This window comes from Chiloscyllium plagiosum, unplaced genomic scaffold (assembly GCF_037043375.1).
Source record: "Chiloscyllium plagiosum isolate Xiang-an unplaced genomic scaffold, Cpla_swu_hap1 HiC_scaffold_35, whole genome shotgun sequence".
Taxonomy (NCBI): domain Eukaryota; kingdom Metazoa; phylum Chordata; class Chondrichthyes; order Orectolobiformes; family Hemiscylliidae; genus Chiloscyllium; species Chiloscyllium plagiosum.
In genome coordinates, this window is record NW_028270173.1 from 20,326,391 (window position 1) to 20,348,608 (window position 22,218).

The 22,218-nt window shown below is 45.2% G+C and overlaps 1 protein-coding gene across 1 annotated transcript in view; it reads left to right on the top strand.

The window, feature by feature from the left end:
- Positions 1-22,218, top strand: part of LOC122541399 (zinc-binding protein A33-like) — a 69,444-nt gene that overhangs the window by 12,504 nt on the left and 34,722 nt on the right. The window contains exons 2-3 of the mRNA XM_043678141.2: positions 1,097-1,192; positions 6,144-6,377. Coding sequence (XP_043534076.2) covers positions 1,097-1,192; positions 6,144-6,377 — 330 coding nt within the window. The remainder of the gene's footprint in view (positions 1-1,096; positions 1,193-6,143; positions 6,378-22,218) is intronic.

Below are 22,218 nucleotides of genomic sequence, written 5' to 3' on the forward strand. Positions count from 1 at the left end.
CAAGAAAGGAAAGCATACCAAATACCTTCTTCACTATCTTATCTACCTGCGACTCCACTTTCAAGGAGCTATGAACCTGCACTCCAAGGTCTCTTTGTTCAGCAACACTCCCTAAGACCTTACCATTAAGTGTATAAATCCTGCCCTGAATTGCCTTTCTAAAATGCAGCACCTCACATTTATCTGAATTAAACTCCATCTGCCACTTCTTGGCCTATTGGCCCATCTGGTCCAGATCCTGTTGTACTCTGAGGTAGCCTTCTTCGCTGTCCACTACACCTCCAATTTTGGTGTCATCTGCAAACTTACTGAATATACCTCCTATGTTCACATCCAAATCATTTATACAAATGTCAAAAAGCAGTGGACCCAGCACCCTTGTACACACTTAACAAATTCCTTTCCATCCAAGCCCTTAACATTATGGTAGTTCCAGTCTATGCTTGGAAAGCTAAAATTCCCTGCCATAACCATGATTGAGGTGGTATAAGATTCATCCATACCAGGAAGTGGTAACTGATCACATGACTCTTACATCAATGAGTGACAAGACACCAATTTAGAAAATGGATATAAACCATAGAAGTTGAAAATGTGTTGCTGGAAAAGCGCAGCAGGTTAGGCAGCATCCAAGGAACAGGAGAATCAATGTTTCGGGCATAAGCCCTTCTTCAGGCCATAGAAGGTCTTAAACACTGCATTAGAGAGTTGTATTTGGTAACCTACTCAGTACAGGTGCGAATCAAGGAGAGTTGTTGTAGTCAAGGAGATGAAGAGTCCAACTTACAGGTACAGAGCAAGAGCTATCGGGACAATGTGAGGGGTGAAAGATTACTCCGTGCTATGCTGGGATGAAGAGCTGAGGTTAAAATTAGATCAAGCATGATCTTATTGAATGGAGGAAGAGGCCTCCACTTATTTCTTGTTTGTGTGTAAGTGCTGATACCCAGAGACCGTGGTACACCAGAGCAGTATTCTCAATACATGGGTAGCCAAGAAAGTTGAGAGTACAACATCAAGCAGGAATGGAGAGTTAATCGAGCTTAAGGTGTGGATCTGCCGTAATCTGATGACGCTCCCTACGCTTTCCCCATAGCAAAAGTTGGAGAACTCCGTTGGATTCCTGGAGAGGAAGTTGGAGGAGTTTTGCGAGGCGCAGGTCTCCCAGGGAATCCAGATCACTAAGACGACGGTAAGTCTTTACTTTGCTAAGTCTGGTTGTGGGAGAGAGGGTTGGGGATGGAGTGAAGGGGGTGGGGTGTAAGGAAGGGTTGTGGATGGGGGCAGCAAGTTGGCAGATGGAGTAGAATTTGAGGTTGTCCACTTTGGCAACCAGGAAACAGAACGCAAAGTGTCATACATCATCAAAGACCCTTCCCACCCCAGTTATAATCTCATCCAACCTCTTCCATGGGCAGAAAATATAAATTCCTAGAATTCCTAGAAGTATGGCATTCCAACCGGAACTCTATCAACAAATACATCGAGGTAGACCTGATCTACCACCTCCTGAGAAAAAAAGAACAGGAAATATCCAGATTACAGAGGAGGAAGTGCTGGATGTCTTGAAACATTTAAAGGTGGATAAATTCCCAGGACCTGATCAGGTGTACCCGAGAACTCTGTGGGAAGCTAGAGAAGTGATTGCTGGGCCTCCTGTTGAGATATTTGTATCATCGATAGTCACAGGTGAGGTGCCAGAAGACTGGAGGTTGGCAAACATGGTGCCACTGTTTAAAAAGGGTGGTAAGGACAAGCCAGGGAACTATAGACCGGTGAGCCTGACCTCGGTGGTGGACAAGTTGTTGGAGGGAATCCTGAGGGACAGGATGTACATGTATTTGGAAAGGCAAGGACTGATTAGGGATAGTCAACATGGTTTTGTGCGTGGGAAATCATGTCTCACAAACTTGATTGATTTTTTGAAGAAGTAACAAAGAAGATTGATGAGGGCAGAGCAGTAGATGTGACCTATATGGACTTCAGTAAGGCGTTCGACAAGGTTCCCCATGGGAGACTGATTAGCAAGGTTAGATCTCATGGAATACAGGGAGAACTAGCTATTTGGATACAGAACTGGCTCAAAGGTAGAAGAGGGTGGTGGTGGAGGGTTGTTTTTCAGACTGGAGGCCTGTGAACAATGGAGTGCCACAAGGATTGGTCCTGGGTCCTCTACTTTTTGTCATTTACATAAATGATTTAGATGCGAGCATAAGAGGTACAGTTAGTAAGTTTGCAGATGACACCAAAATTGGAGGTGTCGTGGACAGCGAAGAGGGTTACCTAAGATTACAACAGGATCTGAACCAGATGGGCCAATGGGCTGAGAAGTGGCAGATGGAGTTTAATTCAGATAAATGCAAGGTATTGCATTTTGGGAAAGCAAATCTTAGCAGGACATATACACTTAATGGTAAGGTCCTAGGAAGTGTTGCTGAACAAAGAGACCTTGGAGTGCAGGTTCATAGCTCCTTGAAAGTGGAGTCGCAGGTAGATAGGATAGTGAGAATGTGTTTGGTATGCATTCCTTTATTGGTCAGAGTATTGAGTACAGGAGTTGGGAGGTCATGTTGCGGCTGTACAGGACATTATTTAGGCCACTGTTGGAATATTACGTGCAATTCTGGTCTCCTTCCTATCGGAAAGATGTTGTGAAACTTGAAAGGGTTCAGAAAAGATTTACAAGGATGTTGCCAGGGTTGGAGGATTTGAGCTACAGGGAGAGGCTGAACAGGCTGAGGCTGTTTTCCCTGGAGTGTCGGAGGCTGAGGGGTGACCTTACAGAGGTTTACAAAATTATGAGGGGCATGGATAGGATAAATAGACAAAGTCTTTTCCCTGGGGTGAGGGAGTCCAGAACTAGAGGGCATAGGTTTAGGGTGAGAGGGGAAAGAAATAAAAGAGACCTAAGGGGCAACCTTTTCACACAGAGGGTGGTACATGTATGGAATGAGCTGCCAGAGGAAGGGGTGGAGGCTGGTAAAATTACAACATTTAAGAGGCATCTGGATGGGTATATGAATAGGAAGGGTTTGGAGGGATATGGGCTGGGTGTGATGAGATTGGGTTGGGATATCTTCTCGGCATGGACGGGTTGGACCGAAGGGTCTGTTTCCATGCTGTACATCTCTATGACTGTGTGACTTCACCATAGGAAATGACATCACCACAGGAAATGACATCACCAACCTAAAGAAACCCAAACATATGAATAGAAAAGCAGGAATTATCAGCAGTGCTTCGCCTGAGGCCCACTGAAGATGTTACCTAGTAGGGTGACGAAACGTCTGGAAATGAACCTTCCAGCTCAGCGAGCAAACTTACATCCAGAAAATATAAAAGCGTAAACACACGTGCCAACAGATTCAACAGTAGCTCCTTCCCTGCTGTTTATTAGACTTCTCAAATTTTAAATTTAATGTTGATCTTGCTCTCTGTGCACCTTCTCTGCAGCCATAACATTGTATTCCTTGCTCTGTTCTATTAACACTTTATATGGTATGATCTGCCTGTCGTGCACAAAGTCTTTCACTGTACGCAGGCACATGGGACAACAATAAATAAAATCAACTCAAATCATTTTGAATCAGACAGACTGCAGAAATCTACGAGTGGCAGTATCAAAGAAAAATGTCACTGCTGAGTTTTCTTCCAACTTATTTTTGGCTCTTATTTGAGATTTCCAATATCCAAGATGTTTCCTTTTTGTATCCCAAAAGGTTCCCACGTAGGTTCAACAAGCAGTCCTTAATGTTGGTCTTTATTACAAGTCTATTCTCATTGGAAAGAAGGCGGATAAGAGGGGATTTGATAGCGACATACAGATGATCAGTGGATTAGGAGGGTAGACAGTGAAAGTCTTTTTCCAAGAATGATGACATCAGCTTGTACGAAGGAGCATAACTACAAATTGAGGGGCGATAGATTTAAGACAGATGTCAGAGGCAGGTTCTTTACGCAGAGAGTGGTAAGGCTGTGGAATGCCCTGCCTGCTAATGTAGTTAACTCAGCCACATTAGGGAGATTTAATCAATCTTGGATATGCACATGGATGATGATGGGATAGTGTTGGGGGGATGGGCTTAGTTTAGTTCACAGATTGGTGCAACATTGAGGGCCGAAGGGCCTGTTCAGCGCTGTATTGTTCTATGTTCTATGAATATTAAAGACAGCATTCTGACAATGACTGTATTGGTGAGGACGCAACTCGAGTACTGTGCATAGCTTTTGCCTCAATATTAAATTGGAAATCACACCACACCAGGATACAGTCCAACAGGTTTATTTGGAAGTCCCAGTTTTCAAAGCAAGGTGGGGCAAGGTCAGACTATAAACTCTGTGTCCTAAGATCCTGCTCCACTAGCCACCTGATGAAGGAGCGTCGCTCCGAAAGCTAGTGCTTCCAAATAAACCTGTTGGACTATAACCTAGTGTCCTGTAATTTTTAACTTTGTCCACCCCAGTCCAACACCGGCACCTCCACATCATCAATATTAAATAGAATCACAGAATAGTTAATCAGAAGGAGGCCATTCAGCCCAAGTGCCTGTTACTGGTTGTATTATCCAGTGCCAATCTCCTGCCTTTTCCCCATATCTTGCACTCCTGTCCAATTGAGCTAATTTTCCAGTGCCCTCATGAGGGCCTCATTTGATCCTGCATCCACCACGTTTCCAGCAGTGCCTTGTTTACACTAACTACTCACTGAATGAATAAGATTTTGCTCACGTCTCCCTTGCGTCTTTTTGGAAATCACTTTATATCAATGCCCTTTCATTGTTAATGAAGCAGACAAAGCTTCATAGAATAGAGTCCCTACAGTGGGAAGACAGGCCATTTGGCCCAACAAGTCCACATCAACTCTCTGAAGAGTAACCCACCCAGACCCATCCCCCTGACAAATGCACCTAACTACACATCCCTGAACACTATGGGCAATCAAACTAACCTGGATGGCGGGGTGGCACAGTGGTTAGCACTGCTGCCTCACAGCACCAGGCTCCCAGGTTCAATTCCAGCCTCAGGCATCTGTCTGTGTGGAGTTTGCACATTCTCCCCGTGTCTGTGTGGGTTTCCTCCGGGTGCTCCGGTTTCCTCCCACAGTCCAAAGATGTGCAGGTCAGGGTGAATTGGCCGTGCTAAATTGCCCATATTGCTAAGTGCATTAGTTAGATGGCGATGGGTCTGTGTGGACTTGTTAGGCCGAAGGGCCTGTTTCTACACCTTAGGCAATCTAATCTTTGGACTTTGGGAGGAAACCAGAGCACCTGGAGGAAACATGGGGAGAATGTGCAAACTCCACACAGAGAGTCACCCTGAGGCTGGAATCGAGTCTGTTCGGCAGCAGTGCTAACCACTGAGCCACCATGCCACCCTTCTGCCTATCTACTTTGTCCTGGCCACTCATGAGTTCAAAAGCCTCACACAAAATCACCCTGCTGTCCCTGTCCCTGGGAGTGTTTGATTGGGGACAGTGTAGAGGGAGCTTTACTCTGTATCTATCACCCTGCTGTCCCTGTCCTGGGAGTGTCTAGTGGTGACAGTGTAGAGAGAGTTTTACTCTGTATCTAACCCCGTGCTGTCCCTTTCCTGGGAGTGTTTGATGGGGACAGTGTAGAGAGAGCTTTACTCTGTATCTAACCCCGTGCTGTCCATGTCCTGGGAGTGTCTGGTGGGGACAGTGTAGAGAGAGTTTTACTCTGTATCTAACCTCATGCTGTCCCTTTCCTGGGAGTGTTTGATGGGGACAATGTAGAGAGAGCTTTACTCTGTATCTAGCCCTGTGTTGTCCCTGTCCTGGGAGTGTTTGATGGGGGATAGTGTAGAGAGAGCTTTACTCTGTATCTAAACCCATGTTGTCTCTGTCCTGGGAGTGTTTGATGATGAGATGGAAATGTGTTGCTGGAAAAGCGCAGCAGGTCAGGCAGCATCTAGGGAACAGGAGAATCGACGTTTCGGGCATTAGCCCTTCTTCAGGAATTCTTCAGTGTTTGATGATGGTATGGTTTGCTCTTTATCTTGTTGGTCTTTGAATGCTTGCACTCAACTACAGAGTCCACTCTCTGGCATTTCTGTTGCATAATGCTTCATCTATCTGCACTGCTGAGCATATACTCACCTATACACTCCCTCTTCACCTGTAGGAGCTGGTGAAGGGTCTTCAGGAAAACATTGAGGCAGAATTCAGCAAACTGCACCAATTCCTGCAGGATCAGGAGTGTGCGCTGACAGAGAAACTGAAGAGGGAGTCAGAGGTCTTGTTGCACTCTCTGGAGGGTAACCGACGTCTCATCTCGAAGAGAAGCAGCTCCATTGAGAGGTTGATCGATGAGATAAAGTGTCTGATCCACACCGAAGATCAGAACCGAATACTGATGGTGAGGACCGTCACTCTGTACAACATCAGTCCAGGGGCAGGGTATTGTGGGAATACGCCAACAATTATTACACATCACCAGAGCCCTGGAGAAGATCCTAGTGAGTTCACAACTGTAAATCTCAGCCCATATGGAGGAAGATCTGTCTACAGCCTGATTAGGGGGCAATCATAGAGAGGTGCTGGGGAGTAATCGCACAGTGTAGGTAGGGGAATAATTACACAGTGCTGTTAGGGGGTAATTACACAGTGCTGTTGGGGGTAATTACACAGTGCTGTTGGGGGTAATTACACAGTGCTGTTAGGGGGTAATTACACAGTGCTGTTGGGGGATAATTACACAGAGCTGTTGGGGGTAATTACACAGTGCTGTTAGGGGGATAATTACACAGTGCTGTTAGGGGGTAATTACACGGTGCTGTTGGGGGTAATTACACAGAGCTGTTAGGGGATAATTACATGGTGCTGTTGGGGGATAATTACACAGAGCTGTTAGGGGGTAATTACACAGTGTTGTTAGGGGTAATTACACAGTGCTATTAGGGGTAATTACACAGTGCTGTTAGGGGTAATTACACAGTGCTGTTGGGGGATAATTACACAGTGCCGTTAGGGGTAATTACACAGTGCTGTTGGGGATAATTACACAGTGCTGTTTGGGGTAATTACACAGTGCTGTTAGGGGTTAATTACACAGAGCTGTTGGGGGTAATTACACAGTGCTGTTTGGGGTAATCACACAGTGCTGTTGGGGGATAATTACACAGTGCTGTTAGGGGTTAATTACACAGAGCTGTTGGGGGTAATTACACAGTGCTGTTTGGGGTAATCACACAGTGCTGTTGGGGGATAATTACACAGTGCCGTTAGGGGTAATTACACAGTGATGAAGGGGGTAATTACACAGTGCTGTTTGGGGTAATCACACAGTGCTGTTGGGGGATAATTACACAGTGCCGTTAGGGGTAATTACACAGTGCTGTTGGGGGTAATTACACAGTGCTGTTTGGGGTAATTACACAGTGCTGTTTGGGGTAATCACACAGTGCTGTTAGGGGGATAATTACACGGTGCTGTTGGGGGATAATTACACAGAGCTGTTAGGGGGTAATTACACAGTGCTGTTAGGGGTAATTACACAGTGCTGTTCGGGGGTAATTACACAGAGCTGTTGGGGGATAATTACACAGTGCTGTTAGGGGTAATTACACAGTGCTGTTAGGGGGTAATTACACAGTGCTGTTGGGGGTAATTACACAGAGCTGTTAGGGGGATAATTACACAGTGCTGTTAGGGGGATAATTACACAGTGCTGTTGGGGGTTAATTACACAGTGCCGTTAGGGGGTAATTACACAGTGTTGTTAGGGGCAATTACACAGAGCTGTTAGGGGGTAATTACACAGTGCTGTTAGGGGTTAATTACACAGTGCTGTTAGGGGTAATTACACAGTGCTGTTGGGGGTAATTACACAGTGCTGTTAGGGGATAATTACACAGAGCTGTTGGGGGTAATTACACAGTGCTGTTAGGGGTAATTACACAGTGCTGTTGGGGGTAATTACACAGTGCTGTTAGGGGTAATTACACAGTGCTGTTGGGGGTAATTACACAGTGCTGTTAGGGGGTAATTACACAGAGCTGTTGGGGGTAATTACACAGTGCTGTTAGGGGTAATTACACAGTGCTGTTGGGGGTAATTACACAGTGCTGTTAGGGGGTAATTACACAGTGCTGTTAGGGGATAATTACACAGAGCTGTTGGGGGTAATTACACAGTGCTGTTAGGGGTAATTACACAGTGCTGTTAGGGGGTAATTACACAGTGCTGTTGGGGGTAATTACACAGTGCTGTTAGGGGTAATTACACAGTGCTGTTAGGGGGTGATTACACATTTCTGTTTGGGGATAATTAGACAGAGCTGTTAGGGGGTAATTACACAATTCTGTTAGGGGGTAATTACACAGTGCTGTTTGGGGATAATTACAGTGTTGTTAGGGAGTAATTACACAGTGCTGTTAGGGGGTAATTACACAGTGCTGTCTGGGGGTGATTACACATTTCTGTTTGGTGATAATTAGACAGAGCTGTTAGGGGGTAATTACACAATTCTGTTAGGGGGTAATTACACAGTGCTGTTTGGGGATAACTACAGTGTTGTTAGGGAGTAATTACATTGTTCTGTTTGGGGGTTATTATACAGTGCTGTTTGGGGGTAATTACACAGTGCTGTTAGTGGGTGAATGCACAGAGCTGTAAGGGGATAAATACACAGTGATGGGGTAATTGCACAGTGCAGTTAGGGGTATAATTACACAGTGCAGTTAGGGGGAATTACAGAGAGCTATTAGGTTTAATTATACAGTGCCGTTAGGGGGTAGTTACACAGTGCTGTTAGGGGGTAATTACACAGAGCTGTTAGGGGGTAATTACACAATGCTGTTAGGGGGTAATTACACAGAGCTGTTAGGGGGTAATTACACAATGCTGTTAGGGGGTAATTACACAGAGCTGTTAGGGGATAATTACACAGTGCTGTTAGGGGTAGTTACACAGTGCTGTCAGGGGGTAATTACACAGCTGTTGGGGGTAATTACACAGAGCTGTTAGGGGGTAGTTACACAGTGCTGTTAGGGGGTAATTACACAGAGCTGTTAGGGGGTAAATACACAGTGCTGTTAGGGGGTAGTAACACAGTGCTGTCGGTGGTAATTACACAGAGCTGTTGGGGGATAATTACACAGTGCTGTTAGGGGTAATTACACAGTGCTGTTGGGGGATAATTACACAGTGCCGTTAGGGGTAATTACACAGTGCTGTTAGGGGGTAATTACACAGAGCTGTTGGGGGTAATTACACAGTGCTGTTTGGGGTAATCACACAGTGCTGTTGGGGGATAATTACACAGTGCTGTTGGGGGTAATTACACAGTGCTGTTTGGGGTAATTACACAGTGCTGTTTGGGGTAATCACACAGTGCTGTTAGGGGGATAATTACACAGTGCTGTTGGGGGATAATTACACAGAGCTGTTAGGGGGTAATTACACAGTGCTGTTAGGGGTAATTACACAGTGCTGTTAGGGGTAATTACACAGTGCTGTTCGGGGGTAATTACACAGAGCTGTTGGGGGATAATTACACAGTGCTGTTAGGGGTAATTACACAGTGCTGTTAGGGGTAATTACACAGTGCTGTTAGGGGGTAATTACACAGTGCTGTTGGGGGTAATTACACAGAGCTGTTAGGGGGATAATTACACAGTGCTGTTAGGGGGATAATTACACAGTGCTGTTGGGGGTTAATTACACAGTGCCGTTAGGGGGTAATTACACAGTGTTGTTAGGGGCAATTACACAGAGCTGTTAGGGGGTAATTACACAGTGCTGTTGGGGGTAATTACACAGAGCTGTTAGGGGGATAATTACACAGTGCTGTTAGGGGGATAATTACACAGTGCTGTTGGGGGTTAATTACACAGTGCCGTTAGGGGGTAATTACACAGTGTTGTTAGGGGCAATAACACAGAGCTGTTAGGGGGTAATTACACAGTGCTGTTAGGGGTTAATTACACAGTGCTGTTAGGGGTAATTACACAGTGCTGTTGGGGGTAATTACACAGTGCTGTTAGGGGATAATTACACAGAGCTGTTGGGGGTAATTACACAGTGCTGTTAGGGGTAATTACACAGTGCTGTTGGGGGTAATTACACAGTGCTGTTAGGGGGTAATTACACAGTGCTGTTAGGGGATAATTACACAGAGCTGTTGGGGGTAATTACACAGTGCTGTTAGGGGTAATTACACAGAGCTGTTAGGGGTAATTACACAGTGCTGTTAGGGGGTAATTACACAGTGCTGTTGGGGGTAATTACACAGTGCTGTTGGGGGTAATTACACAGTGCTGTTAGGGGGTGATTACACATTTCTGTTTGGGGATAATTAGACAGAGCTGTTAGGGGGTAATTACACAATTCTGTTAGGGGGTAATTACACAGTGCTGTTTGGGGATAATTACAGTGTTGTTAGGGAGTAATTACACAGTGCTGTTAGGGGGTAATTACACAGTGCTGTCTGGGGGTGATTACACATTTCTGTTTGGTGATAATTAGACAGAGCTGTTAGGGGGTAATTACACAATTCTGTTAGGGGGTAATTACACAGTGCTGTTTGGGGATAACTACAGTGTTGTTAGGGAGTAATTACATTGTTCTGTTTGGGGGTTATTATACAGTGCTGTTTGGGGGTAATTACACAGTGCTGTTAGTGGGTGAATGCACAGAGCTGTAAGGGGGTAAATACACAGTGATGGGGTAATTGCACAGTGCAGTTAGGGGTATAATTACACAGTGCAGTTAGGGGGAATTACAGAGAGCTATTAGGTTTAATTATACAGTGCCGTTAGGGGGTAGTTACACAGTGCTGTTAGGGGGTAATTACACAGAGCTGTTAGGGGGTAATTACACAGAGCTGTTAGGGGGTAATTACACAGAGCTGTTAGGGGGTAATTACACAATGCTGTTAGGGGGTAATTACACAGAGCTGTTAGGGGATAATTACACAGTGCTGTTAGGGGGTAGTTACACAGTGCTGTCAGGGGGTAATTACACAGCTGTTGGGGGTAATTACACAGAGCTGTTAGGGGGTAGTTACACAGTGCTGTCGGTGGTAATTACACAGAGCTGTTGGGGGATAATTACACAGTGCTGTTAGGGGTAATTACACAGTGCAGTTGGGGGATAATTACACAGTGCCGTTAGGGGTAATTACACAGTGCTGTTAGGGGGTAATTACACAGAGCTGTTGGGGGTAATTACACAGTGCTGTTTGGGGTAATCACACAGTGCTGTTGGGGGATAATTACACAGTGCCGTTAGGGGTAATTACACAGTGCTGTTTGGGGTAATCACACAGTGCTGTTGGGGGATAATTACACAGTGCTGTTGGGGTTAATTACACAGTGCTGTTTGGGGTAATTACACAGTGCTGTTTGGGGTAATCACACAGTGCTGTTAGGGGGATAATTACACGGTGCTGTTGGGGGATAATTACACAGAGCTGTTAGGGGGTAATTACACAGTGCTGTTAGGGGTAATTACACAGTGCTGTTAGGGGTAATTACACAGTACTGTTCGGGGGTAATTACACAGAGCTGTTGGGGGATAATTACACAGTGCTGTTAGGGGTAATTACACAGTGCTGTTAGGGGGTAATTACACAGTGCTGTTGGGGGTAATTACACAGAGCTGTTAGGGGGATAATTACACAGTGCTGTTAGGGGGATAATTACACAGTGCTGTTGGGGGTTAATTACACAGGGCCGTTAGGGGGTAATTACACAGTGTTGTTAGGGGCAATAACACCGAGCTGTTAGGGGGTAATTACACAGTGCTGTTAGGGGTTAATTACACAGTGCTGTTAGGAGTAATTACACAGTGCTGTTGGGGGTAATTACACAGTGCTGTTAGGGGATAATTACACAGAGCTGTTGGGGGTAATTACACAGTGCTGTTAGGGGTAATTACACAGTGCTGTTGGGGGTAATTACACAGTGCTGTTAGGGGGTAATTACACAGTGCTGTTAGGGGATAATTACACAGAGCTGTTGGGGGTAATTACACAGTGCTGTTAGGGGTAATTACACAGAGCTGTTAGGGGTAATTACACAGTGCTGTTAGGGGGTAATTACACAGTGCTGTTGGGGGTAATTACACAGTGCTGTTGGGGGTAATTACACAGTGCTGTTAGGGGGTGATTACACATTTCTGTTTGGGGATAATTAGACAGAGCTGTTAGGGGGTAATTACACAATTCTGTTAGGGGGTAATTACACAGTGCTGTTTGGGGATAATTACAGTGTTGTTAGGGAGTAATTACACAGTGCTGTTAGGGGGTAATTACACAGTGCTGTCTGGGGGTGATTACACATTTCTGTTTGGTGATAATTAGACAGAGCTGTTAGGGGGTAATTACACAATTCTGTTAGGGGGTAATTACACAGTGCTGTTTGGGGATAACTACAGTGTTGTTAGGGAGTAATTACATTGTTCTGTTTGGGGGTTATTATACAGTGCTGTTTGGGGGTAATTACACAGTGCTGTTAGTGGGTGAATGCACAGAGCTGTAAGGGGGTAAATACACAGTGATGGGGTAATTGCACAGTGCAGTTAGGGGTATAATTACACAGTGCAGTTAGGGGGAATTACAGAGAGCTATTAGGTTTAATTATACAGTGCCGTTAGGGGGTAGTTACACAGTGCTGTTAGGGGGTAATTACACAGAGCTGTTAGGGGGTAATTACACAATGCTGTTAGGGGGTAATTACACAGAGCTGTTAGGGGGTAATTACACAATGCTGTTAGGGGGTAATTACACAGAGCTGTTAGGGGATAATTACACAGTGCTGTTAGGGGGTAGTTACACAGTGCTGTCAGGGGGTAATTACACAGCTGTTGGGGGTAATTACACAGAACTGTTAGGGGGTAGTTACACAGTGCTGTTAGGGGGTAATTACACAGAGCTGTTAGGGGGTAAATACACAGTGCTGTTAGGGGGTAGTAACACAGTGCTGTCGGTGGTAATTACACAGAGCTGTTGGGGGTAATTACACAGTGCTGTTAGGGGGTAATTACACAGAGCTGTTAGTGGGTAATCACACAGAGCGGTTAGGGGGCAATTACACAGTGTTGTTAGGGGGTAATTACACAGAGCTGTAAGGGGCTAATCACACAGTGCTTTAAGGGAGTAATTATCAGTGCTGTTAGGGGGTAATTACACAGTGCTGTTAGGGGGTAATTACACAGAGCTGTTAGTGGGTAATCACACAGAGCGGTTAGGGGGCAATTACACAGTGCTGTTAGGGGGTAATTACACAGAGCTGTAAGGGGCTAATCACACAGTGCTTTAAGGGAGTAATTATCAGTGCTGTTAGGGGGTAATTACACAGTGCTGTTAGGGGGTAATTACACAGTGCTGTTAGGTGGTAATTACACAATGCTGTTGGGGGCAATTACACAGTGCTGTTAGGGGGTAATTACACAGTGCTGTTAGGGGGTAATTACACAGTGCTGTAAGGGTGTAATTACACAGAGCTGTTAGGGGTAATTACACAGTGCTGTTTGGGAATAATTACACAGTGCTGTTAGGGGTAATTACACAATGCAGTTAGGGGCTAATTACACAGTGCTTTTAGGGAGTAATTATCAGTGCTGTTAGGGGGTAATTACACAGAGCTGTTAGGGGGATAATTACACAGTGCTGTTAGGTGGTAATTACACAATGCTGTTGGGGGCAATTACACAGTGCTGTAAGGGTGTAATTACACAGAGCTGTTAGGGGTAATTACACAGTGCTGGTTGGGAATAATTACACAGTGCTATTATGGGTAATTACACAATGCAGTTAGGGGGTAATTACACAGTGCTGTTTGGGAGTAAATACACCGTTCTGTTAGGGGAGTAATTACACAGTGCTCTTAGGGGTAATTACACAGTGCTGTTAGGGGACAATTACACTGTGATGTTGGGGGTAATTACACAGTGCTGTTAGGGGACAATTACACTGTGATGTTGGGGGTAATTACACAGAGCTGTTAGGGGTTAATTACACAGTGCTGTAGGGGGGTAATTACACAGAGCTGTTAGGGGGTACTTACACAGTGCTGTTAGGGGGTAATTACACAGTGCTGTTAGGGGTAATTACACAGAGCTGTTAGGGGGTAATTACACCATGTTGTTAAGGTTTAGTTACACAGTGTTGTTAGGGGGTAAATGCACAGTTCTGTTAGGGGGTAATTACACAGTGCTGTTGGGGGTAATTACACAGTGCTGTTAGGGGGCAATTACACAGTGCTGTTGGGGGGTAATTACACAGTGCTGTTAGGGAAGTAATTACACAGAGCTGTTGGGGGGTAATTACACAGTGCTGTTAGGGGTAATTTCACAGTGCTGTTAGGGGTAATTACACAGTGGTGTTAGGGGTAATTACACAGTGCTGTTAGCGGGTAATTACAGAGAGCTGTTAGGGGTAATTACTCAGTGCTGGTCGGGGGTAATTACACAGTGCTGTTAGGGGGTAATTACACAGTGCTGTTAGGGGGTAATTACACAGTGCTGTTAGGGGACAATTACACAGTGCTGTTGGGGGGTAATTACACTGTGCTGTTAGGGGTAATTACAGAGTGCTGTTTGGGGTAATTACACAGTGCAGTTAGGGGGTAATTACACAGTGCTGTTAGGGGAGTAATTACACAGAGCTGTTGGGGGGTAATTACACAGTGCTGTTAGGGGTAATTACACAGTGCTGTTAGGGGGTAATTACACAGTGCTGTTGGGGGGTAATTACACAGTGCAGTTAGGGGTTAATTACACAGTGCTGTTAGGGGTAATTACACAGTGCTGTTAGGGGGTGATTACAGAGTGGTTAGGCGTAATTACACAGTGCTGTTGGGGGTAATTACACAGTGCTGTTAGGGGTAATTACACAGTGCTGTTGGGGGTAATTACACAGTGCTGTTGGGGGGTAATTACACAGTGCTGTTGGGGGTAATTACACTGTGCTGTTGGGGGGTAATTACACAGTGCTGTTGGGGTATAATTACACAGTGCTGTTAGGGGGTAATTACACTGTGCTGTTGGGGGGTAATTACACAGTGCTGTTGGGGTATAATTACTCAGTGCTGTTAGGGGGTGATTACACAGTGCTGTTGGGGGATAATTACACAGTGCTGTTCAGGGGTAATTACACAGTGCTGTTGGGGTAATTACACAGTGCTGTTGGGGGGTAATTACACAGTGCTGTTGGGGTATAATTACACAGTGCTGTGAGGGGATAATTACACAGTGCTGTTGGGGGATAATTACACAGTGCTGTTCAGGGGTAATTACACAGTGCTGTTGGGGTAATTACACAGTGCTGTTGAGGGGTAATTACACAGAGCTGTTCAGGGGTAATTACACAGTGCTGTTAGGGGGTAATTACATAGTGCTGTTAGGGGGTAATTACACAGTGCTGTTAGGGGTTAAGTACACAGAGCTGTTAGGGGGTAATTACACTGTGCTGTTGGGGGGTAATTACACAGTCCTGTTAGGGCTTAATTACACTGTGCTGTTGGGGGGTAATTACACAGTGCTGTTAGGGGGTAATTACACAGAGCTGTTGGGGGTAATTACACAGTACTGTTAGGGGTTAAGTACACAGAGCTGTTAGGGTGTAATTACACTGTGCTGTTAGGGGGTACGTACACAGTGCTGTTGGGGGATAATTACACAGAGCTGTTAGGGGTAATTACACAGTGCTGTTAGGGCTTAATTACACAGTGCTGTTAGGGGGTAATTACACAGAGCTGTTATGGGGAATTACACAGAATTGTTAGGGGTAATTACACAGAGCTGTTTGAAGTGAATGACACTTTGCTGATGGGGGTAATTACACAGTGCTGTTAGAGGGTAATTACACAGAGCTGTTTGAAGTGAATGACACTTTGCTGATGGGGGTAATTGCACAGTGCTGTTAGGGGGTAATTACACAGTGCTGTTTGTAGGTAATGACACAGAGTTGTTTTGGGGTAATTACACAGTCCTGTCAGGGGGCAATTACATAGTGCTGTTGGGGGTAATTACACAGTGCTGTTTGGGAGTAATTACACAATGCTGTTAGGGGGTAATTACACAGTGCTGTTAGGGGGTAATTACACAGAGCTGTTTTGGGGGTAATTACACAGTGCTGTTAGGGGGATAATTACACAGTGCTGTTTGGGGGTAATTACACAGAGCTGTTTTGGGGGTAATTACACAGTGCTGTTAGGGGGTAATTACACAGTGCTGTTAGGGGGTAATTACACAGAGCTGTTTGGGAGTAATTACACAGTGCAGTTAGGGGGTAATTACACAGTGCTGTTAGGGGGTAATTACACAGAGCTGTTTTGGGGGTAATTACACAGTGCTGTTAGGGGGATAATTACACAGTGCTGTTAGGGGGTAATTACACAGTCCTGTCAGGGGGTAATTACACAGAGCTGTTTTGGGGGTAATTACACCGTGCTGTTAGGGGGATAATTACACAGTCCTGTCAGGGGGCAATTACATAGTGCTGTTGGGGGTAATTACACAGTGCTGTTTGGGAGTAATTACACAGTGCTGTTAGGGAGTAATTACACAGTGCTGTTTTGGGGGTAATTACACAGTGCTGTTAGGGGGATAATTACACAGTCCTGTCAGGGGGCAATTACACAGTGCTGTTGGGGGTAATCACACAGTGCTGTTTGGGAGTAATTACACAGTGCTGTTAGGGAGTAATTACACAGTGCTGTTTTGGGGGTAATTACACAGTGCTGTTAGGGGGATAATTACACAGTGCTGTTAGGGGGTAATTACACAGAGCTGTTTTGGGGGTAATTACACAGTGCTGTTAGGGGGATAATTACACAGTCCTGTCAGGGGGCAATTACATAGTGCTGTTGGGGGTAATTACACAGTGCTGTTTGGGAGTAATTACACAGTGCTGTTAGGGGGTAATTACACAGTGCTGTTTTGGGGGTAATTACACAGTGCTGTTAGGGCTTAATTACACAGTGCTGTTAGTGGGTAATTACACAGAGCTGTTATGGGGAATTACACAGAGTTGTTAGGGGTAATTACACAGAGCTGTTTGAAGTGAATGACACTTTGCTGATGGGGGTAATTACACAGTGCTGTTAGAGGGTAATTACACAGAGCTGTTTGAAGTGAATGACACTTTGCTGATGGGGGTAATTGCACAGTGCTGTTAGGGGGTAATTACACAGTGCTGTTTGTAGGTAATGACACAGAGTTGTTTTGGGGTAATTACACAGTCCTGTCAGGGGGCAATTACATAGTGCTGTTGGGGGTAATTACACAGTGCTGTTTGGGAGTAATTACACAATGCTGTTAGGGGGTAATTACACAGTGCTGTTAGGGGGTAATTACACAGAGCTGTTTTGGGGGTAATTACACAGTGCTGTTAGGGGGATAATTACACAGTGCTGTTGGGGGTAATTACACAGAGCTGTTTTGGGGGTAATTACACAGTGCTGTTAGGGAGTAATTACACAGTGCTGTTAGGGGATAATTACACAGTGCTGTTAGGGGGTAATTACACAGAGCTGTTTGGGAGTAATTACACAGTGCAGTTAGGGGGTAATTACACAGTGCTGTTAGGGGGTAATTACACAGAGCTGTTTTGGGGGTAATTACACAGTGCTGTTAGGGGGATAATTACACAGTGCTGTTAGGGGGTAATTACACAGTCCTGTCAGGGGGCAATTACACAGAGCTGTTTTGGGGGTAATTACACAGTGCTGTTAGGGGGATAATTACACAGTCCTGTCAGGGGGCAATTACATAGTGCTGTTGGGGGTAATTACACAGTGCTGTTTGGGAGTAATTACACAGTGCTGTTAGGGGGTAATTACACAGTGCTGTTTTGGGGGTAATTACACAGTGCTGTTAGGGGGATAATTACACAGTGCTGTTAGGGGGTAATTACACATTCCTGTCAGGGGGCAATTACACAGAGCTGTTTTGGGGGTAATTACACAGTGCTGTTAGGGGGATAATTACACAGTCCTGTCAGGGGCCAATTACATAGTGCTGTTGGGGGTAATTACACAGTGCTGTTTGGGAGTAATTACACAGTGCTGTTAGGGGGTAATTACACAGTGCTGTTGGGGGGTAATTACACAGTGCAGTTAGGGGTTAATTACACAGTGCTGTTAGGGGTAATTACACAGTGCTATTAGGGGGTGATTACACAGAGTGGTTAGGCGTAATTACACAGTGCTGTTGGGTGTAATTACACAGTGCTGTTAGGGGTAATTACACAGTGCTGTTGGGGGTAATTACACAGTGCTGTTGGGGGGTAATTACACAGTGCTGTTGGGGGTAATTACAATGTGCTGTTGGGGGGTAATTACACAGTGCTGTTGGGGTATAATTACACAGTGCTGTTAGGGGGTAATTACACTGTGCTGTTGGGGGGTAATTACACAGTGCTGTTGGGGTATAATTACTCAGTGCTGTTAGGGGGTAATTACACAGTGCTGTTGGGGGATAATTACACAGTGCTGTTCAGGGGTAATTACACAGTGCTGTTGGGGTAATTACACAGTGCTGTTGGGGGGTAATTACACAGTGCTCTTGGGGTATAATTACACAGTGCTGTGAGGGGATAATTACACAGTGCTGTTGGGGGATAATTACACAGTGCTGTTCAGGGGTAATTACACAGTGCTGTTGGGGTAATTACACAGTGCTGTTGAGGGGTAATTACACAGTGCTGTTCAGGGGTAATTACACAGTGCTGTTAGGGGGTAATTACATAGTGCTGTTAGGGGGTAATTACACAGTGCTGTTAGGGGTTAAGAACACAGAGCTGTTAGGGGGTAATTACACTGTGCTGTTGGGGGGTAATTACACAGTCCTGTTAGGGCTTAATTACACTGTGCTGTTGGGGGGTAATTACACTGTGCTGTTGGGGGGTAATTACACAGTGCTGTTAGGGGTAATTACACAGTGCTGTTAGGGGTAATTACACAGTGCTGTTAGGGGGTAATTACACAGTGCTGTTGGGGGGTAATTACACAGTGCAGTTAGGGGTTAATTACACAGTGCTGTTAGGGGTAATTACACAGTGCTGTTAGGGGGTGATTACAGAGTGGTTAGGCGTAATTACACAGTGCTGTTGGGTGTAATTACACAGTGCTGTTAGGGGTAATTACACAGTGCTGTTGGGGGTAATTACACAGTGCTGTTGGGGGGTAATTACACAGTGCTGTTGGGGGTAATTACACTGTGCTGTTGGGGGGTAATTACACAGTGCTGTTGGGGTATAATTACACAGTGCTGTTAGGGGGTAATTACACTGTGCTGTTGGGGGGTAATTACACAGTGCTGTTGGGGTATAATTACTCAGTGCTGTTAGGGGGTGATTACACAGTGCTGTTGGGGGATAATTACACAGTGCTGTTCAGGGGTAATTACACAGTGCTGTTGGGGTAATTACACAGTGCTGTTGGGGGGTAATTACACAGTGCTGTTGGGGTATAATTACACAGTGCTGTGAGGGGATAATTACACAGTGCTGTTGGGGGATAATTACACAGTGCTGTTCAGGGGTAATTACACAGTGCTGTTGGGGGGTAATTACACAGTGCTGTTGGGGTATAATTACACAGTGCTGTTAGGGGGTAATTACACAGTGCTGTTGGGGGATAATTACACAGTGCTGTTCAGGGGTAATTACACAGTGCTGTTGGGGTAATTACACAGTGCTGTTGAGGGGTAATTACACAGAGCTGTTCAGGGGTAATTACACAGTGCTGTTAGGGGGTAATTACATAGTGCTGTTAGGGGGTAATTACACAGTGCTGTTAGGGGTTAAGTACACAGAGCTGTTAGGGGGTAATTACACTGTGCTGTTGGGGGGTAATTACACAGTCCTGTTAGGGCTTAATTACACTGTGCTGTTGGGGGGTAATTACACAGTGCTGTTAGGGGGTAATTACACAGAGCTGTTGGGGGTAATTACACAGTACTGTTAGGGGTTAAGTACACAGAGCTGTTAGGGTGTAATTACACTGTGCTGTTAGGGGGTACGTACACAGTGCTGTTGGGGGATAATTACACAGAGCTGTTAGGGGTAATTACACAGTGCTGTTAGGGCTTAATTACACAGTGCTGTTAGGGGGTAATTACACAGAGCTGTTATGGGGAATTACACAGAATTGTTAGGGGTAATTACACAGAGCTGTTTGAAGTGAATGACACTTTGCTGATGGGGGTAATTACACAGTGCTGTTAGAGGGTAATTACACAGAGCTGTTTGAAGTGAATGACACTTTGCTGATGGGGGTAATTGCACAGTGCTGTTAGGGGGTAATTACACAGTGCTGTTTGTAGGTAATGACACAGAGTTGTTTTGGGGTAATTACACAGTCCTGTCAGGGGGCAATTACATAGTGCTGTTGGGGGTAATTACACAGTGCTGTTTGGGAGTAATTACACAATGCTGTTAGGGGGTAATTACACAGTGCTGTTAGGGGGTAATTACACAGAGCTGTTTTGGGGGTAATTACACAGTGCTGTTAGGGGGATAATTACACAGTGCTGTTTGGGGGTAATTACACAGAGCTGTTTTGGGGGTAATTACACAGTGCTGTTAGGGAGTAATTACACAGTGCTGTTAGGGGGTAATTACACAGTGCTGTTAGGGGGTAATTACACAGAGCTGTTTGGGAGTAATTACACAGTGCAGTTAGGGGGTAATTACACAGTGCTGTTAGGGGGTAATTACACAGAGCTGTTTTGGGGGTAATTACACAGTGCTGTTAGGGGGATAATTACACAGTGCTGTTAGGGGGTAATTACACAGTCCTGTCAGGGGGTAATTACACAGAGCTGTTTTGGGGGTAATTACACCGTGCTGTTAGGGGGATAATTACACAGTCCTGTCAGGGGGCAATTACATAGTGCTGTTGGGGGTAATTACACAGTGCTGTTTGGGAGTAATTACACAGTGCTGTTAGGGAGTAATTACACAGTGCTGTTTTGGGGGTAATTACACAGTGCTGTTAGGGGGATAATTACACAGTCCTGTCAGGGGGCAATTACACAGTGCTGTTGGGGGTAATCACACAGTGCTGTTTGGGAGTAATTACACAGTGCTGTTAGGGAGTAATTACACAGTGCTGTTTTGGGGGTAATTACACAGTGCTGTTAGGGGGATAATTACACAGTGCTGTTAGGGGGTAATTACACAGAGCTGTTTTGGGGGTAATTACACAGTGCTGTTAGGGGGATAATTACACAGTCCTGTCAGGGGGCAATTACATAGTGCTGTTGGGGGTAATTACACAGTGCTGTTTGGGAGTAATTACACAGTGCTGTTAGGGGGTAATTACACAGTGCTGTTTTGGGGGTAATTACACAGTGCTGTTAGGGCTTAATTACACAGTGCTGTTAGTGGGTAATTACACAGAGCTGTTATGGGGAATTACACAGAGTTGTTAGGGGTAATTACACAGAGCTGTTTGAAGTGAATGACACTTTGCTGATGGGGGTAATTACACAGTGCTGTTAGAGGGTAATTACACAGAGCTGTTTGAAGTGAATGACACTTTGCTGATGGGGGTAATTGCACAGTGCTGTTAGGGGGTAATTACACAGTGCTGTTTGTAGGTAATGACACAGAGTTGTTTTGGGGTAATTACACAGTCCTGTCAGGGGGCAATTACATAGTGCTGTTGGGGGTAATTACACAGTGCTGTTTGGGAGTAATTACACAATGCTGTTAGGGGGTAATTACACAGTGCTGTTAGGGGGTAATTACACAGAGCTGTTTTGGGGGTAATTACACAGTGCTGTTAGGGGGATAATTACACAGTGCTGTTGGGGGTAATTACACAGAGCTGTTTTGGGGGTAATTACACAGTGCTGTTAGGGAGTAATTACACAGTGCTGTTCGGGGGTAATTACACAGTGCTGTTAGGGGGTAATTACACAGAGCTGTTTGGGAGTAATTACACAGTGCAGTTAGGGGGTAATTACACAGTGCTGTTAGGGGGTAATTACACAGAGCTGTTTTGGGGGTAATTACACAGTGCTGTTAGGGGGATAATTACACAGTGCTGTTAGGGGGTAATTACACAGTCCTGTCAGGGGGCAATTACACAGAGCTGTTTTGGGGGTAATTACACAGTGCTGTTAGGGGGATAATTACACAGTCCTGTCAGGGGGCAATTACATAGTGCTGTTGGGGGTAATTACACAGTGCTGTTTGGGAGTAATTACACAGTGCTGTTAGGGGGTAATTACACAGTGCTGTTTTG